This window comes from Abrus precatorius, unplaced genomic scaffold, assembly GCF_003935025.1.
Source record: "Abrus precatorius isolate BTA unplaced genomic scaffold, Abrus_2018 Scaffold10, whole genome shotgun sequence".
Taxonomy (NCBI): Eukaryota; Viridiplantae; Streptophyta; class Magnoliopsida; order Fabales; family Fabaceae; genus Abrus; species Abrus precatorius.
The window spans coordinates 22,789,508-22,804,210 of NW_020874292.1; the positions used below are offsets into that span (position 1 = coordinate 22,789,508).

The 14,703-nt window shown below is 28.3% G+C and overlaps 1 protein-coding gene and 1 non-coding gene across 5 annotated transcripts; one reads left to right on the plus strand and one right to left on the minus strand.

Annotated features, from left to right (window-relative positions):
- On the minus strand, window positions 1-4,132 carry LOC113870710 (protein GID8 homolog). Of its 4 annotated transcripts, none has more exons than XM_027507140.1 (7): window positions 3,956-4,132; window positions 3,648-3,780; window positions 2,940-3,099; window positions 2,733-2,839; window positions 1,230-1,361; window positions 855-1,011; window positions 1-353 (listed from the first exon to the last, which is right to left on the minus strand). In XM_027507140.1, exons 2-7 carry the CDS (start codon window positions 3,696-3,698, stop codon window positions 232-234), a joined length of 729 nt encoding a protein of 242 aa, XP_027362941.1. In that variant the 5' UTR covers window positions 3,699-3,780; window positions 3,956-4,132; the 3' UTR covers window positions 1-231. The 4 variants fall into 4 exon arrangements, with proteins under 4 accessions (XP_027362941.1, XP_027362949.1, XP_027362921.1 ...); XM_027507120.1 differs by having other exon boundaries at window positions 86-353; window positions 1,224-1,361; XM_027507148.1 differs by having other exon boundaries at window positions 29-353; window positions 1,230-1,319; window positions 2,733-3,099.
- A 4,791-nt stretch (window positions 4,133-8,923) lies between these two features.
- On the plus strand, window positions 8,924-8,995 carry TRNAQ-CUG. The gene has a single exon. It is a non-coding gene; the product is annotated as a tRNA-Gln (tRNA).
- Window positions 8,996-14,703: the final 5,708 nt, after the last annotated feature.

A 14,703-nucleotide genomic window follows, 5' to 3' on the forward strand; every position in this document is an offset into this window, starting at 1 on the left:
CAGAAAGCCGTAACAATCGGTTACTTAAGAAAAGAATTAATGACTGTATTGACAATCTTTTTGTACAAGGGTATAAAACCACTGGAACAGCTATCTAGGAGGAAATGGATATCAATTTCAACAAATATCTTTCCATTTAAAGTACATACACAATTTTTAATGCCAATGACCGCAATATCATCATCTAGAACCTAAAAAAGCCTCAAACTGAAATTGAAATGTTACAAGTATTCAGACAGTAGGATCTTCTAATATAGCTGTGGATAGATCACTTATACGAGGATAAGCAGCTTTCTCATCCAGCTGGTTTTGGGCCCATATCAGCATCTTCAACAAGCTCGGAAGTTTTGGGTCTGCCAAAAATTCGATCAATGTTACTGAATTCTGGAGCACAGCATTGGTAATTTTTTTCAGATATTAACTAGAACACATAGCAGAGCAAGTTGAAGTTTTCTTTTTTCTTTTTGTCATAGTTGAATTTTTCTAACAGTTAAGAAATAACAAGCTATACTACTAGAACATAATAGAAATACAAAAACTAGGGCAACGAGAGCCCAGTTGGCAAAAGTGCGCAAGAAGAACCAACATCAGTCATTTAAGCATCCATGCATATATACTCATTACTTTGAACGCAATTTTTTCATCTCAGAATCGCTATCACCCTCAAATCAAACATCATTACACTTCATCAGCCTTGTGTTAAGCATGAACAAAATTATTTTTATAATTTTATAATTTGATATTTAGAAACTCTAAGAAAAAATAAAACAAATATGTCAATAATCAAATATGCCAAACTAGATTTAAAACCAGAGCCACATATGCACAGAAACAGATTTTTGCAGCAAACACACCTTTTTCGTGGCTCTGGCTTGTAAGTATAGCCGCATTCACCTCACTTGCTGTCTTTAAACGCTGTGATATATCCAGCAGCTCTCCAACAGGACAGTTAGAGACATCTTCAAAGGCAAGCAGTGCAACAGTCCTCTCCAACTCTTCCAAAAAGCTTTGCTGGAATCCAAATTTTACTCAAGTGTTAGAACTAAGTATGTGCAACAAATTACAAAAAAAATTCCTACAGTAACAATTTATTTTCCCATTTTGTATTTTCCTAATTACAAGCAATTGAAGTAAATTAATAATGCAAACAATTAACTGATTAATGAAAAGGCCGGCAATACTTCACTACATGACAAAAAGAGATACAAAAATCATTAGCTGACATTTACATTTTCCTCTCCCCTCGGAGCAAGCTCCTCCTGGGCAAACTCTAGTGCTTCTTCTACTTTTCCATTTCGGATTAGTTCTATAAGCCGTTGCTGTTGAAGATGGAAAAATAATTGGGGATTCGTGTCCAGTATCTGCAGTATTATAAAATGAATATTAAGTTTATAGAACAAATGAACAAGACACTGATGAATGGGTAACACTATTTTTATGCAAGTCACATTACCTTTGTTTAAGGTTATCAACCCACGATTTTGAATCACTAATTGCTGAGCTAATTCTTGAATAGTGAATCATAAATCATATCATGTCATACGATTCATAGACACAATGAAAAATAGCTTAAAATATAATCCCTTTGATCCTTTTTTATAAAGTACCTTCAACTCAATTACACAAACCAATAAAAATAACTAAAGTTAATTGATTTTCTTGAGTTTTTGAAAATTAATTATAACATGACAATTTTATCCTCATTTAGTACAATTATGCTAGACCTCACTATCAACATTTACTCTTGTAGATTTTAATTTAGGTCCCATCAACTTTATTTATTAAGAGTCAATGAGAAAAACATAATGAATTGTTTTATAAAAGAATTATTAAAAGGGAGTATCATATAAATGAAGGATAGTGCATTCATGTCCAATGTAATAATTTCAAACTATAAATTGAGAAAACATCTTAAATATAGGCCTCAAAACAAAATCCTGTCATAACTAAATGTGCAAAACCTCTGTTAGAATAATGAAAACAAAATAATGGAACAGTAAAACAAAGTGTATAAAAATTATTGAGTGATGGTGTGCAAACCATTTTAAAACAGTGAAAAGAAAAGCCAAGGAATAATAAAATAGGGTGCATTGTGGAGTTTCTCCCCCAATCCTTTTCATTTATCAATTTAAGCTTATTTGACTTTTTTGATTTCTTTGATGAAAAATTGGTGAAAAATAAAGGAAAAAAAGGAAAAGAACAATGAATCACTGAATCATGCACTATTTATCGGTGACCAGAATCAGTCATTCATGTATCATATGATTCAAAGTCATGCAATTTATCACAAAATACAAATTAATGGCTAGCCAAATTGCACGATTTGAATTGCAACTCAGCAATTCTAAGCATATGGTATTAAGCAAGAGAGGATAATTGGGAGATGCATGATAACCAAATAAAATAGACTGCAGCGTGTTCTATCTAAATTCTGCATGCATTCCCAAAAGCTTTTTCTAAAAAAATAAAATTGAAGCAAAATATAAGCATTTAGTGTATAAGACAAATAATCTGTGCCATTATCAACATCGACTACACTGCATCATCACTACATGTGTGAATACCCTAGGGAAGTGCATGTTTAACTATCCAGCCGGTAAGAAACAAATATATTATTGACCACATTCATGAATGCTGTATTATGTGCATTGCACACTAAAAGTAAAAAGGAGACCAAGATAAGACTTAGGGATGGGAAGTTAGTAAAAAGGAAACAAAAAAGGGAAGCCTACCTCTGGATTTAAGTCATTCACTTTTTCAATTGCATCCTCAACATTACCACTTTGTACTGCCTTTTTAACAGCCATGCGATCTGTGATTGTAGCAAGATCTATGTCTGCTGTAGATAAATAAGGATAAACGTAGCTTGATAAAGAAGATATCTTGCACAGATACACACAGAGAGAAACTAAATAAATAAAAGAATCAAAAGAGGATACGTTCAGTTCCAGATTCCATTCGGAATTTCTCAGCAGCTTCAACATAGCCTTCAGTGACAAGGAAATTCATTACCAATTTATTCATGTCTTCTTTCCTAATCTTTACATCATTAAGCTTCTTCTCCCACTCTTCTCTTGTTATCACTTTCTTTGATGCAGCCTTTACACAGATAATTTTCAAGTATAAAAATCATTAGTACGTTAGTGCCATGGCATACATCAGAGCTACTTTTCTTCGATTCAGTATGCAGAACAATGTCCACAATCAGTCCATACATAAAATACTTCCAGCAAAACACTAAAATTGACTCCGTATACGTCACCACACTTCCCTCCATCACTTTGTTTTGTAACACAGTAACATGTAAGAAAATAACCACCTTGCAAGCTAAATTGATCTCCTCCCACAGCAATTCTAGAAATTAAGATTCCATAAGCAAACCATCAATAGTTCAATACAATATGAACGACTCCTCCTATATATGCAAGGTGCCGGTGAAAATGTAGGAGAAACTAACCCACAGAAAAGAACATATCTGAACTATCATTCCGAGATTCATGGAAATGGAACGCAGGAAAGAAAATCAGGAGCACTTAAATTAGCACAAACTACAGATCCTTATCACCACCGACATAAAAAATATTAATAACGAAATACGTATAAACAAGAGAAGTAAGATAAAAAGATAGTAAGAGAAAGTCAAATACCATTGCCTCGATTTCTGCAAGCTGGCGAATCACGATCCAGAACAATGACATCAGTGCATCAACTTAAACCCCATTCCAACCCTAAACGACGCACGACGTCCTTCACCTGAAAATCCGAACAAAGGCACCGAAACTGCAGGTGGCAAATCAGCACCCACAATTCAAATCAAAACAGTCACATTTCAAATTACAACATCCTTCCAATCACTAATTTTAAAAACAAAACGAAAGTAATAAAAACCCTATTAACAGAAGGGGAAAGTAAAATCCACATGTGAGGGTGTGAAAAGAGTAGGAAATGAAATCACCAGAAAATAGTTTCGAAGAAATTGAAGTTGCTATTTTCCGGGAAAGTGGTGACTGGAAACGATGGAGGTGAATGCTTATAGCTTCGTCTTCGGAGGGTGCTGGCGATCCCTTTCTTTCAACTTCTTGAATCGTAATTTCTGGACTTGCGCTTCAACGTGATATTTTGCCTTGCTTCCTCCTTGGGTTCGGATCTGCTTCGTTTTCCATCGCTTCTCATACCTGGGCCAGGTCTCGATTTAGGCTGAACAGGCCCAATGAAAAACAAAGCCCAATGTTCAAATTCTGTATATATTTAATTCTTAAATTTCACTCTTTAACTTTCTACCCCTTAGTACATTTATCTTTTTTTTAAATTTCTGATTATAACAATGAGAGTAAAACTAATAATAATAAAATGACTTATATTTATTGGGTAGTATGCTTTTATCCATAACTCTGATACTTGGATGGGAACTTTAAGCACATTTGTCTTTGGGGTTAAACACATTTAATGTGTATGAATAATTATTTAAGTAGGAAAAGAGAAAGAACACGTAATGCAAGCAAGTCTTTTGTTTGCATGATGGTACCAGCTATAAAGGTCATCATTGATTTAATTACTTTATTTTTAAAAATTTTATTGATCGATGAATTATATAAATTGTGTTCTGGTGCAAAATTTACGGTTTTTCTTAAGTAACATTTTTGTAATGGAAGGTGATTCTTTTCTATAAAATTTGTTCATATATATAATTTTTTTTTTAAAAAATAATTATAGCATTCCTGAACAAAATTTAGTAGTTTGCATAGAGTAAACTTGACCAACTATAGTTGTTATTTTTTTAAAAGTGTTAATAACTATTTTGAATATGAGTTTAAATAGCTTCTTCTCTTTTTTTATTTTATTTTATATATTAAGTACATTTTTTTGACAAATGACATCTTTATTAATTTTTTACTATCTCTCCGCTTACTAAGTGAAACATAAAAATAAATTTATTATTTTAAATATTTTTCACATAAAAAAGGGAGTTTAACAAACAACAATTAGAATATTTTTATAATAATAAATAACTCTCCCAAAATAGTTATTAAAATTTTATTTTTAAGTTAACTCCATATATATATATATATATATATATATATATATATATATATTCAAACTTGTTGAAATTATGATATCTTAAGTCATTGAAGAGTTAATTATATACTCTTCATTTTAATTTTCTTAAGGACTAAAAATAAAAAATATAGAAATTAACTTTTAATATTAAGAAATTAATCTTACAAATACGATAACATGTTAAAATTAAATTTAAAAAATTATAATTATTTTAATTAATGATTGTACATATTAGTTTTTTATTTATTTAAATTGACATGTTAAATCTTTCATATATTAAGCCGTCAGATAGTTAAGCTGATCATTTTCAAAGGAGAGTAATACTAGCAAGTATATTAGGTCGTCAAGTAATATAGTAAAATAAGAAATTGCTGTACTCATAGGGATAATTCAAGTAATGATTCTAATAAATTAGATGATAAGTTGAACAATTAAAAAGAGATGATAATGAAAGGAATAAAGACTAAAATGTTGAATAATAGAAAAGTAATATAAGATTTGATGTAATTAGATGTTAGGATGATTTACTTCAACTATGTGTTAACAAAATGCAACATAAACATCAATATGCATTGTCTAAATTTAACTAAACAGTGGTAGGGTCATCATGTCATTAAAGTTTATCTCGAGATCATTCAATGTCACTCAAGCAAAATAAAGCACCTAATATCTTAGCATACTCAAGTCTACAACAAACTCTCAAATCCTTGAATACTCATGAATCATGTTTGTTTATCTTTAAGTGTCATTCAACTTATAGCATTGTATTCTTAAGCATGACTTTTATTCATTTTCTCAAATTTGTAAAAATTCCTATCATCCTAAATTGGTGATCAAACAATTCAAAATAAATAAGGTCCAATGCAATGCTCACTATTAAATGAGAACAAGATATAATTTTATTCACAATAACATATTATCAAACACAACCTCTATAAATTACTCTTAGCAAAAGATTTAGTTACAAGTCATGAAAAATAGCTTACAATGGACCAAATTGAAACAAGAAGAACCCATGAACAGAGAAAAATACACAAAAAGTTGAAGAACAATCCCATGAGAGGTCTTTCTTTCAAGCTCTTAAAGTTTCAATCCCCTTGCTCCTAAGCTCCAAGTTTTTTGTCTCTTTCTTGCTTTCAATTTTTTATCCTCCTCGCTTCTGACGGCTAACACTTTTTCTTAGATTTTTGTGTCAATTATGAGTTATTAGGATCAATACAGAGGCCCAGTCCCACATATCAGATTCATGCACCCACGCTCTAGTGTGACTTAAATTTTAGATCCCACATCCAATTTCCTTAATTCTTTTTCCAAAAAGCTACAAAACCAATAAAAAACATTACTAAAATGCAAGGTTAAATGTGAATGTAATCATGCAAGAATTTAAACTTGATAATATAAAAAGAGGAACCTAAATAACTAAAACTTGTTAAATATCCATAAACTAAAAGTTCTAAGAAATCTTAATAAAAAATATAACTCATGTGGTAGTTATCATAAATCGTTGTTGTTTATAGTCATCTAAAAATTGTTAACCTTTTTTTGTTAAATGACATGAAAATACTAAAACAACATTATTTTACACCTCCTATACTCTCTCTCTGCCTTTCTCCTCAGAGTCACGTTGCTCACGGTGGTCAATGCCCCCTAAGTTCCCACCACTTCTCTCTCTTTACCCATCTCCTTGTAACTCAATCTCTCACAATGGTCTACAATTTTGTCCTACAACCTCCTCTCTTATAAGGACACCAACATAAATGCAATAACGAATAACACAACAAATTAAGTTCTTCAACTTACAAGAATCTACGAGGAGTAACAACAAATAAAATGTAAACACCAAGTTGTTTAATGTGAAAAATGTCCTAGGGTAAAAATCACCAGTTATCTAGATCAAAAAATTAACTCCACTATGATCAAATAAGGTACAACAGAGTCACAAATAAGCGCACAAACCATGCTTACAACAACTAGTCAATCAAACCCAACAACAAAGCTTACAAAATTAAGAAACAAAAAGTTGAAAACATCAAGAAAATAGAGCAACTAATTAATCACACCATAAACTTCTTTTGAACGATTTAGCCATTAAAAACAAAGAACCACATATATTTAAACTACTATCAAATTTTTAGATCAATCTAATGATGAACAACTTTGAAAATGCAGATTTATCAAAACTACTCTTAGTGTGAGAATGATATTCTCTCTTCTTCTCTCATAAAGTTGACTGCTCTCTCACTCTAACGACCTCTCTCATACAACTCTAGAGACTCATCTCTACTTTGGTAAGTGAGGCAAAGTAAACTTGCTCATTTTGAACCATTTCTCCACACAGAATAAGAGTCATATACCCAACACACTCTCTTGCTCTTGTTCCCATTCTCTTCCTTAACCACCATCAAAATTCAAAACATATGAATTTCATCTAATTGTTAAGAGCTTGCAGTTACAAGCTAAAGACGCTTTCCTGTCATCCTCTTTAACCTGCAATTGTAGGTTATTTTTGCCAAAATATGATAAAATTTTAAAAAATTATGAAAATAGGGTATCCATGAAACATCTTCTTTGTTCAAGGTATTTTTTTGTCACATCATTTTAAGTATAATCTCTTATAGGGTCAACACTCATTTTTTTAATGATAAAAAAAAAGTGTGGTCCACGTAAAAATTGACACTTATTTATTTTTTTATAAAAAAAAAGCGTCATCCAAAAAAAATAAACATCGTACATGTAAAAGTTTATACTTATTTTTTATTATTAAAAAATAACATTTTGTGATTGTGTTAGTGAAATTGTGCAATAATAAAACATAGAGCGTTGTGAAATTCTCATCTTCTTCACTCTTTCACTTTTTTTATTCTTTGTTGGTTATTATTCATTTGGATTCTTTGACATTTTGTGTGTGTGATTGTGTTTCTTGTTCTCTATGGAAATATGTATTGATAAGAATGTTATTTTTTTATTATTAAAAATATAAGTGTCGACTTTTATATGAACAACACTTATTTTTTTATTTTAAAAAATAAGTTTCAGCTCTAAAAAGGAGGAACATATCTTGTGAATACTTTATTTTTTATATATATTTTTTAATTTTTACCATATTTTGGAAAAAACTCTACAATTGTTAAGAGCTTATGAATTGCTTGTCAAAGTCACTTTCCCACCATCCTCCTCCACTCCTTTATCGCAAATTGAATGCACATACCCACTACAAATGAAACACACATATTCAGTGATGAAGCATAATAGGTCTTCTTTTTCCTTAGACATGAATCCATGAACTAACCATTAATTGCCATTGAAGAAATGAAAAGAGAGTTACAATATTAATCCTAGTGTCGTGATTCAAAGAGAAAAAGAGGGGACGAGAGAGGTGACAATGACTTTATGATAGGATGGTGATGTAAGAGATGGAGTTGATGGAGGAGAAGGAGCAAGAGATGATAGGGATAATTATAAATATTGTAGTTAGAGGAAAAAATATTAAATATAAAAATAACTATAATTATGCAAAATTAGTTTAAATAATCCTTTTTTTAGTGTGAAACTACATTATTTTAGTATTTATGTGTTTTTTAATAATAATTTAATATTTTTAGATATTTATTAATTTGAGAGACTTGTCTATCTAACAAGTTTATCATGTAAAAGACTAATTTAAATAAGTGAAACCAATATGTACAATTACTACTATTTAAAGGAATAATTTATGAATTTAATATATATATATATATATTCTTATAATAATTTATTATAACATTTAATCATTCAGGGTACATATAAAATTTTGAAAGGATGATTTATTAAATTGGGAAAGGACCTAGTAATACTATTGTTATACTTCCCGTGATTCAACGTCAAAGGTCCCATGGTCTAGTGGTCAGGACATTGGACTCTGAATCCAGTAACCCGAGTTCAAATCTCGGTGGGACCTTTTTATGTGCGCATATTTACATTCAATGCTAAACAGTGTCAATATTTTAAAAATAAAAATATCAAATACAATTACATTAATTATTCTGAATCTTTGTTCCATTCCAATATTACTAAGTACAAACTAAAAAGATCAATAAACAAATTCCTATTCCTAGGAAAAAAGTAAACTTTTTTTCACTCTCTCATTATTATCGTTACTAAATAAGTAATAAATGTAATTTTAATAAAAAATTATTTTATTTTTTTTACTAGAAAAGTATAAAGTGAAGATAAATAATAAATTTTACTAGAACTACCTACATTTGTTTATTTTGATATTAATTATAAAAAAATAATTCCTGTAACATTATTCAATATATATTTTTTAAAACATTAGTTTATTTGAAGGATGAATCAAATTTATGTTTCAATTAAAATTGAGATATTGATGCAAGTTTTTCTATTATGAATGGATTGAATCAAATTACAAAATGAAAAGATATATACAAGTTCACATGTGAAGTTCACTTTCACATATTTTAATATATTCTAATATAATTTAAAAAATTGATTAATTTGATCTTTAAAAAATAATTATCAAATAAAATTTTCAACTATTTCTCTTTTATTTTTATGATTAGTCTCTTAAATGATTCTTTTCATATATGTTCAATGGCATGTGTTAAAAAGTAAAAGACAAAAATAAAAATTATGCATATATTACTCATCAACTTTTGTATTATCTACAAGAGTACTCTACTTGAGAAGTGAGATCCTCAATGTAACTATTTTCTTTCATAATTAGTCACTTATATTTTAAAAATAAAATAAATTAAAAATAATATGTAGATTGTACTCTTTTTTACTAGTTTAAATTTTACTAATTATTTTGTTTATTTTTAAATTTTGAAAATAAAAATTATTAATTAATCTTTTTTAATACTTTATATAAATTTTAGATTTTTTATAAATACTTATATATATAATTTTTTTTTATTTTATATTTTGTAGTTACGTACTTAAGTTAAAATAATTTTTTAAAAAATTACTATTAAAAATAATTTTATTATACATATATATTAATTATTTAAAACATAAAATTAATTTTTAATTATTAAAATAAATTTATTTATTTTAAAATAAAATATTTGCATCATACATGCTACAACTAGTAATCATTAAATAATAAGGCTATGACTTACTTGAACTATTTTTTGACAGTCTTAATTAATGATCATTATTTTTTTAACATTCCAAAATTTATTTTCTAACATATGATATTGTATATGATATAAAGTTATATATTAATTTTTTTTATAAAAAATTATATAATTCAACATACTGATACTATTAGATCTTACATTTTTTTTAAAATTTATTATATAATAATTTCTTTTGTTATATATATATATATATATATATATATATTAAGATATAAAATTCCACGTTGATGAGTTAGCAACACATTTAAGTAAGATAGTCTCAACTGTAAAATTGCCTAAAACATTTTAAGCAAGGAGATCACTCAAATTTTATTCCATTTCTGTTCTCAAAATATTTGATTGAGCTAGTATTCTAAAATTCAAATAGATATAAGATATTAGATCTGGTAAAAAATAAAAAAGATTTTTTACATTAAAAAACAAACAAGAGCACAAACTCAAATTATTATTATTATTATTATATTATTATTAAAGTATAGACTCAACTTAAAATTACAAATGCATAAGAAAAAAATTTTAAAAGATGAAAGTCTTAGTTGGACTCGAGGATAAGCGTTCACTATTAGAATTTTAGGATTTTTTTGCAAAAATTTATAAAAAATTTGCAAAAAAGTATATTTCATGCAAATTTTGCTGCAAATTTGTTGTCATAGAAAAAAGCTTTTTGGGTAATTATTTCCGCAAAAAATAAAATCTGTAGGTAATTTTTTACAAATTTTAGTAGAAATAAATTTGTAGATGCTTTCATGCAAAAATAATTTGCACCAGAATCTCTTAAAAAATATACAATTAAGTTTGCAGATAAATCTTAAGAAAAATTTGCAGAAAAATCTGCATGAAAATTTTTCATAAAAAAAATTTAAAGAAGTTTTACAAGCAAATTTGTAAGTAATTTTTTTTAAAAAGAAATTTGTAAGAAAGTTCATAAGTAAATTTCTTACAAATTTATCAATGAAAAATTTCTTAAGAAAATAAGTAAAATTTGTAGAAAAATTTACAAAAAGAAAATACTTTATACAACTAATTTTGCAAATAAATTTGTAGAAAATTTTTGTAAATCAATAAAATGATTTGTATGACAGGTTGTTGTAACAACTTAATTTAATTCAATTCATTTCCAATAAAAATGATTTTACAATTTAAAGGAGATAATAAAATTTTCATTTCAAATAACTTCAAGTACAATGTTTTGATAAAGTCTTTCAAAACATGGGATGGGTTACAAGTTTGAATCAAATAAATGCTACACAACTTATTTAATACATAACAATTTTCAAAATAATTTTTTAAATCCTATAGTAATATTATCCATCCTTTCATTGAGCTTGATGCTAATCGTCTTGGTCACCTGAAAAATAAATGTAAGGGTGAGTCCTCTATATTATCCTACACACAAAACACAAAGACTCATATGCCCATTTCATAACTATCTCTAATATAATAAAATTACACTTTAACGACATTAATTTATTCTTTCAACAACACAGACGCATATTTGAAATCAATTCATACATAGGTGCGCTCACTGCACCTTCAATTATTTCACACACACACGTGCGCTTACTACACATTAGCTATGTTCACTGTGATCACAGTTTCTTGACGCCCTCAACCTTAGGGACTTACTCACTATTACACCCTGGATAGCCCCCGCCTCACGGATACGTGTGCGGTCACGGCCTCTTAGCAAAAGTATTTGTCAGAGGCTGAATTAGGAGAAGAGTATGTGGCCTATCGTACACTCACACTCACTGTTGGTGTCACTATCACTCTTTTTTCCAAGGTATTTCTTCCACCTCCATCGTCCATACCCTTAGTGTATTGCTGTAACTATTCATAGTTTCCAATCATTTCAAACACATTCATAATCAAAATCAACATGCCATCCACACATTCACCCACATTCTTAATCATGGCATGTATACACATATTCAACCATTTTCATCACACACACTACTCAACATCAACCACATTATATTTCACACAAACTTTCCATCACAAAGCCACTACAATCAAATCATTTTCATCAAAACACACATCTTCCTACGTTCTAATCAATCACATTCTAATACATAACAATATAAACGAATTCTAAGCATAAAGCCACATAGATTTTCGTCCTAAATACATGAAAAACTCCATGAGAATCCAAGGAGAATGGAGAAAGGGTGAAAACAAAAACCCTAACTTAGAAAACATACTTCTAAATGCCGAAGACACAATCTCAATCTTTAATCTATGGAAAAAAAAAAAGGTTTTGGAGACAATTTAATCGGTGAAATATGGTGAGAAGTCGAGAGAATCAATGGAGAAGAGGAGAGAAAGGGTGGAAATGTGTTTCCTGAACCTAAACCCCCCAAATACCCCAAGAGTTACGATATTCTCGTTACAACGAGACATCTGTCTCGCTGCAGCGAGATCCCTTCTTGTTACAGCGAAAATATAAGACAAGACTGTACGTTGTATTCTACATAATCTTGCTACAACAAGACCCTATCACTATAGTGATACTAAGCTCAGAAAACACCCCCTCTCTGTTGCCTTCTCGCTACAATGAGAATGCCCCTACAGTTTAACCTTAGCTTATATTTCTAATCAATTTTAGCCCAAACATAAGTCAACATTCCTATTTTAAATCACTACACACATACATACTTATGTATATATATATATATACACACACACACACACACACACATACACGCATTCACATCACCACATAAATCAAAACACACATCCAAACAACAATTCACATTCTTATATTAATAATCAAATAATATTATAAAACTTGTGGCGTTACAATTTTTATACAGTTGCATGGTTTATACAAATCCTGGCAAAGATAACAAGGTAATTTTTCATACTATATCATACTTTGAGTTTTGGAGCACTATTGCATTACCAAAAATGAAGTCAATGATACCATAGATGTCACAATGAGTAAATTTGTAAGAAATCTTATAAACCAGTCAACTACTAAATTTTAAAACAGATGACCACAATGTTTACTTTTGTCTATGTGCACATATAGTATAAGAAAACATAATTAAAAAAAAAACCATAATCACATGTTATATTAAATGTAATCCTAAAAACTATTATGATCATTATAATTAAATATTATCATACTCATCACTACTATCTTTACTATTATATTGAGGTTATGGCGGTAGATGAGAGCTAGATGCCGCAAATCTTAAATATTGCATTAAAGCTACTAATTACTTTCTAGTATCACTTAACTCTTTTCTAGTTTCTCTAGTTTTGCTTATTTCCTTTCTCATCTCTAATTTCTCTTACTCTTGCCTTTGTAGTAGCTCATTTAGAGCTTGAACTTGACTTCTAATTGTATCAACATCCTCTAAATTTGTTGGTTGACTTAAAGATGCAACTAAAGTCTTGCTCATAGATCCAAGACCGAAGATTTTCCCTTTCATCTTTTCACCAATCAAGTTTACCCATATATCAATATCAAGTGACATACATATCAAATTTTCACTACCATTGTCATTATCCCCTCTCAAAGATGAATGTTGATAATTCAAGCTTCCTTTGTTGAAATTTTTCCTGCATCAAGTTGAAATAAAAATAAATAATTTTAAGGTAACAACTAACTTTAATGGTCAATAAACACATAATCAATGAACACAAATATTAAAGTAAAGCATATAACAGTGACATGAGACTTACATAAGCAGATTTTGTTTAAGGACTCACTCAACTATAGGGATAGAAACAGGCCCGGCCGCCTGACAGGGGCTTATAGTTTGGCCCGGTTTAGGCCTGACCTGACCTGACTTTTTTAATAAACAAATCAGGCTTAAGCTTTTTTTAAGGCCTGTTTAAGTAAATAAGGCAGGCCTGAACTGTTTATAAAGCCTGACAGGCCGGTCTGTATAAATAAATAAATAAATATATATATATATATTATAATTTAAAAATAGACCTGTCAAAATATATTTAAATAATAAAGTTATTTAATAATATATTTTTTATATTTTTAATTCTGTTATTATTAAATTAATGTATTATGTTATAATTTTATTTATTTATAATTAAAATAAACAGAAATTATATTCTATTAAAAATTAAAAATATTTATACATGATTACACTTTTTAAATAATAAATTATTATATTTAAACAATTTAAAGAATAGTTAAGTCTTTGAAAAAGAATAAGACGTAATCAAAACTAAATAAAATAAAATTTAAAAATAAAATAAAAAAATTATATTAACACATTTTTTATACTCTTAATTTTATTATTATTAATTTAATTATTTAATTATTATATTAATATATTATGTTATAATTTTTTTTATTTATAATAAATAGAAATTGCTTAAATCTGAATTATATTTTATTTGAAAGTAAAAATTTATAAAAAATAATAACAAAATAAAATAAAAAACTTATTATATATATATATATATATATATATAATCAGACTATGTAGCAAATAATATAAATAATATAATTATAACTAAATTATATAATAATATA

What these genes read in the sequence shown, in the direction of transcription:
- LOC113870710 (XM_027507120.1), bottom strand. Translation starts at nt 3,698, where the DNA reads ATGTCATTGTTCTGGATCGTGATTCGCCAGCTTGCAGAAATCGAGGCA. An exon ending in AATGGAATCTGGAACTGAAC is followed by an intron (nt 2,840 to 2,939) that starts GTATCCTCTTTT and finishes ATTTATCTACAG; the next exon opens with CAGACATAGATCTTGCTACA. An exon ending in TGAATGACTTAAATCCAGAG is followed by an intron (nt 1,362 to 2,732) that starts GTAGGCTTCCCT and finishes ATAATACTGCAG; the next exon opens with ATACTGGACACGAATCCCCA.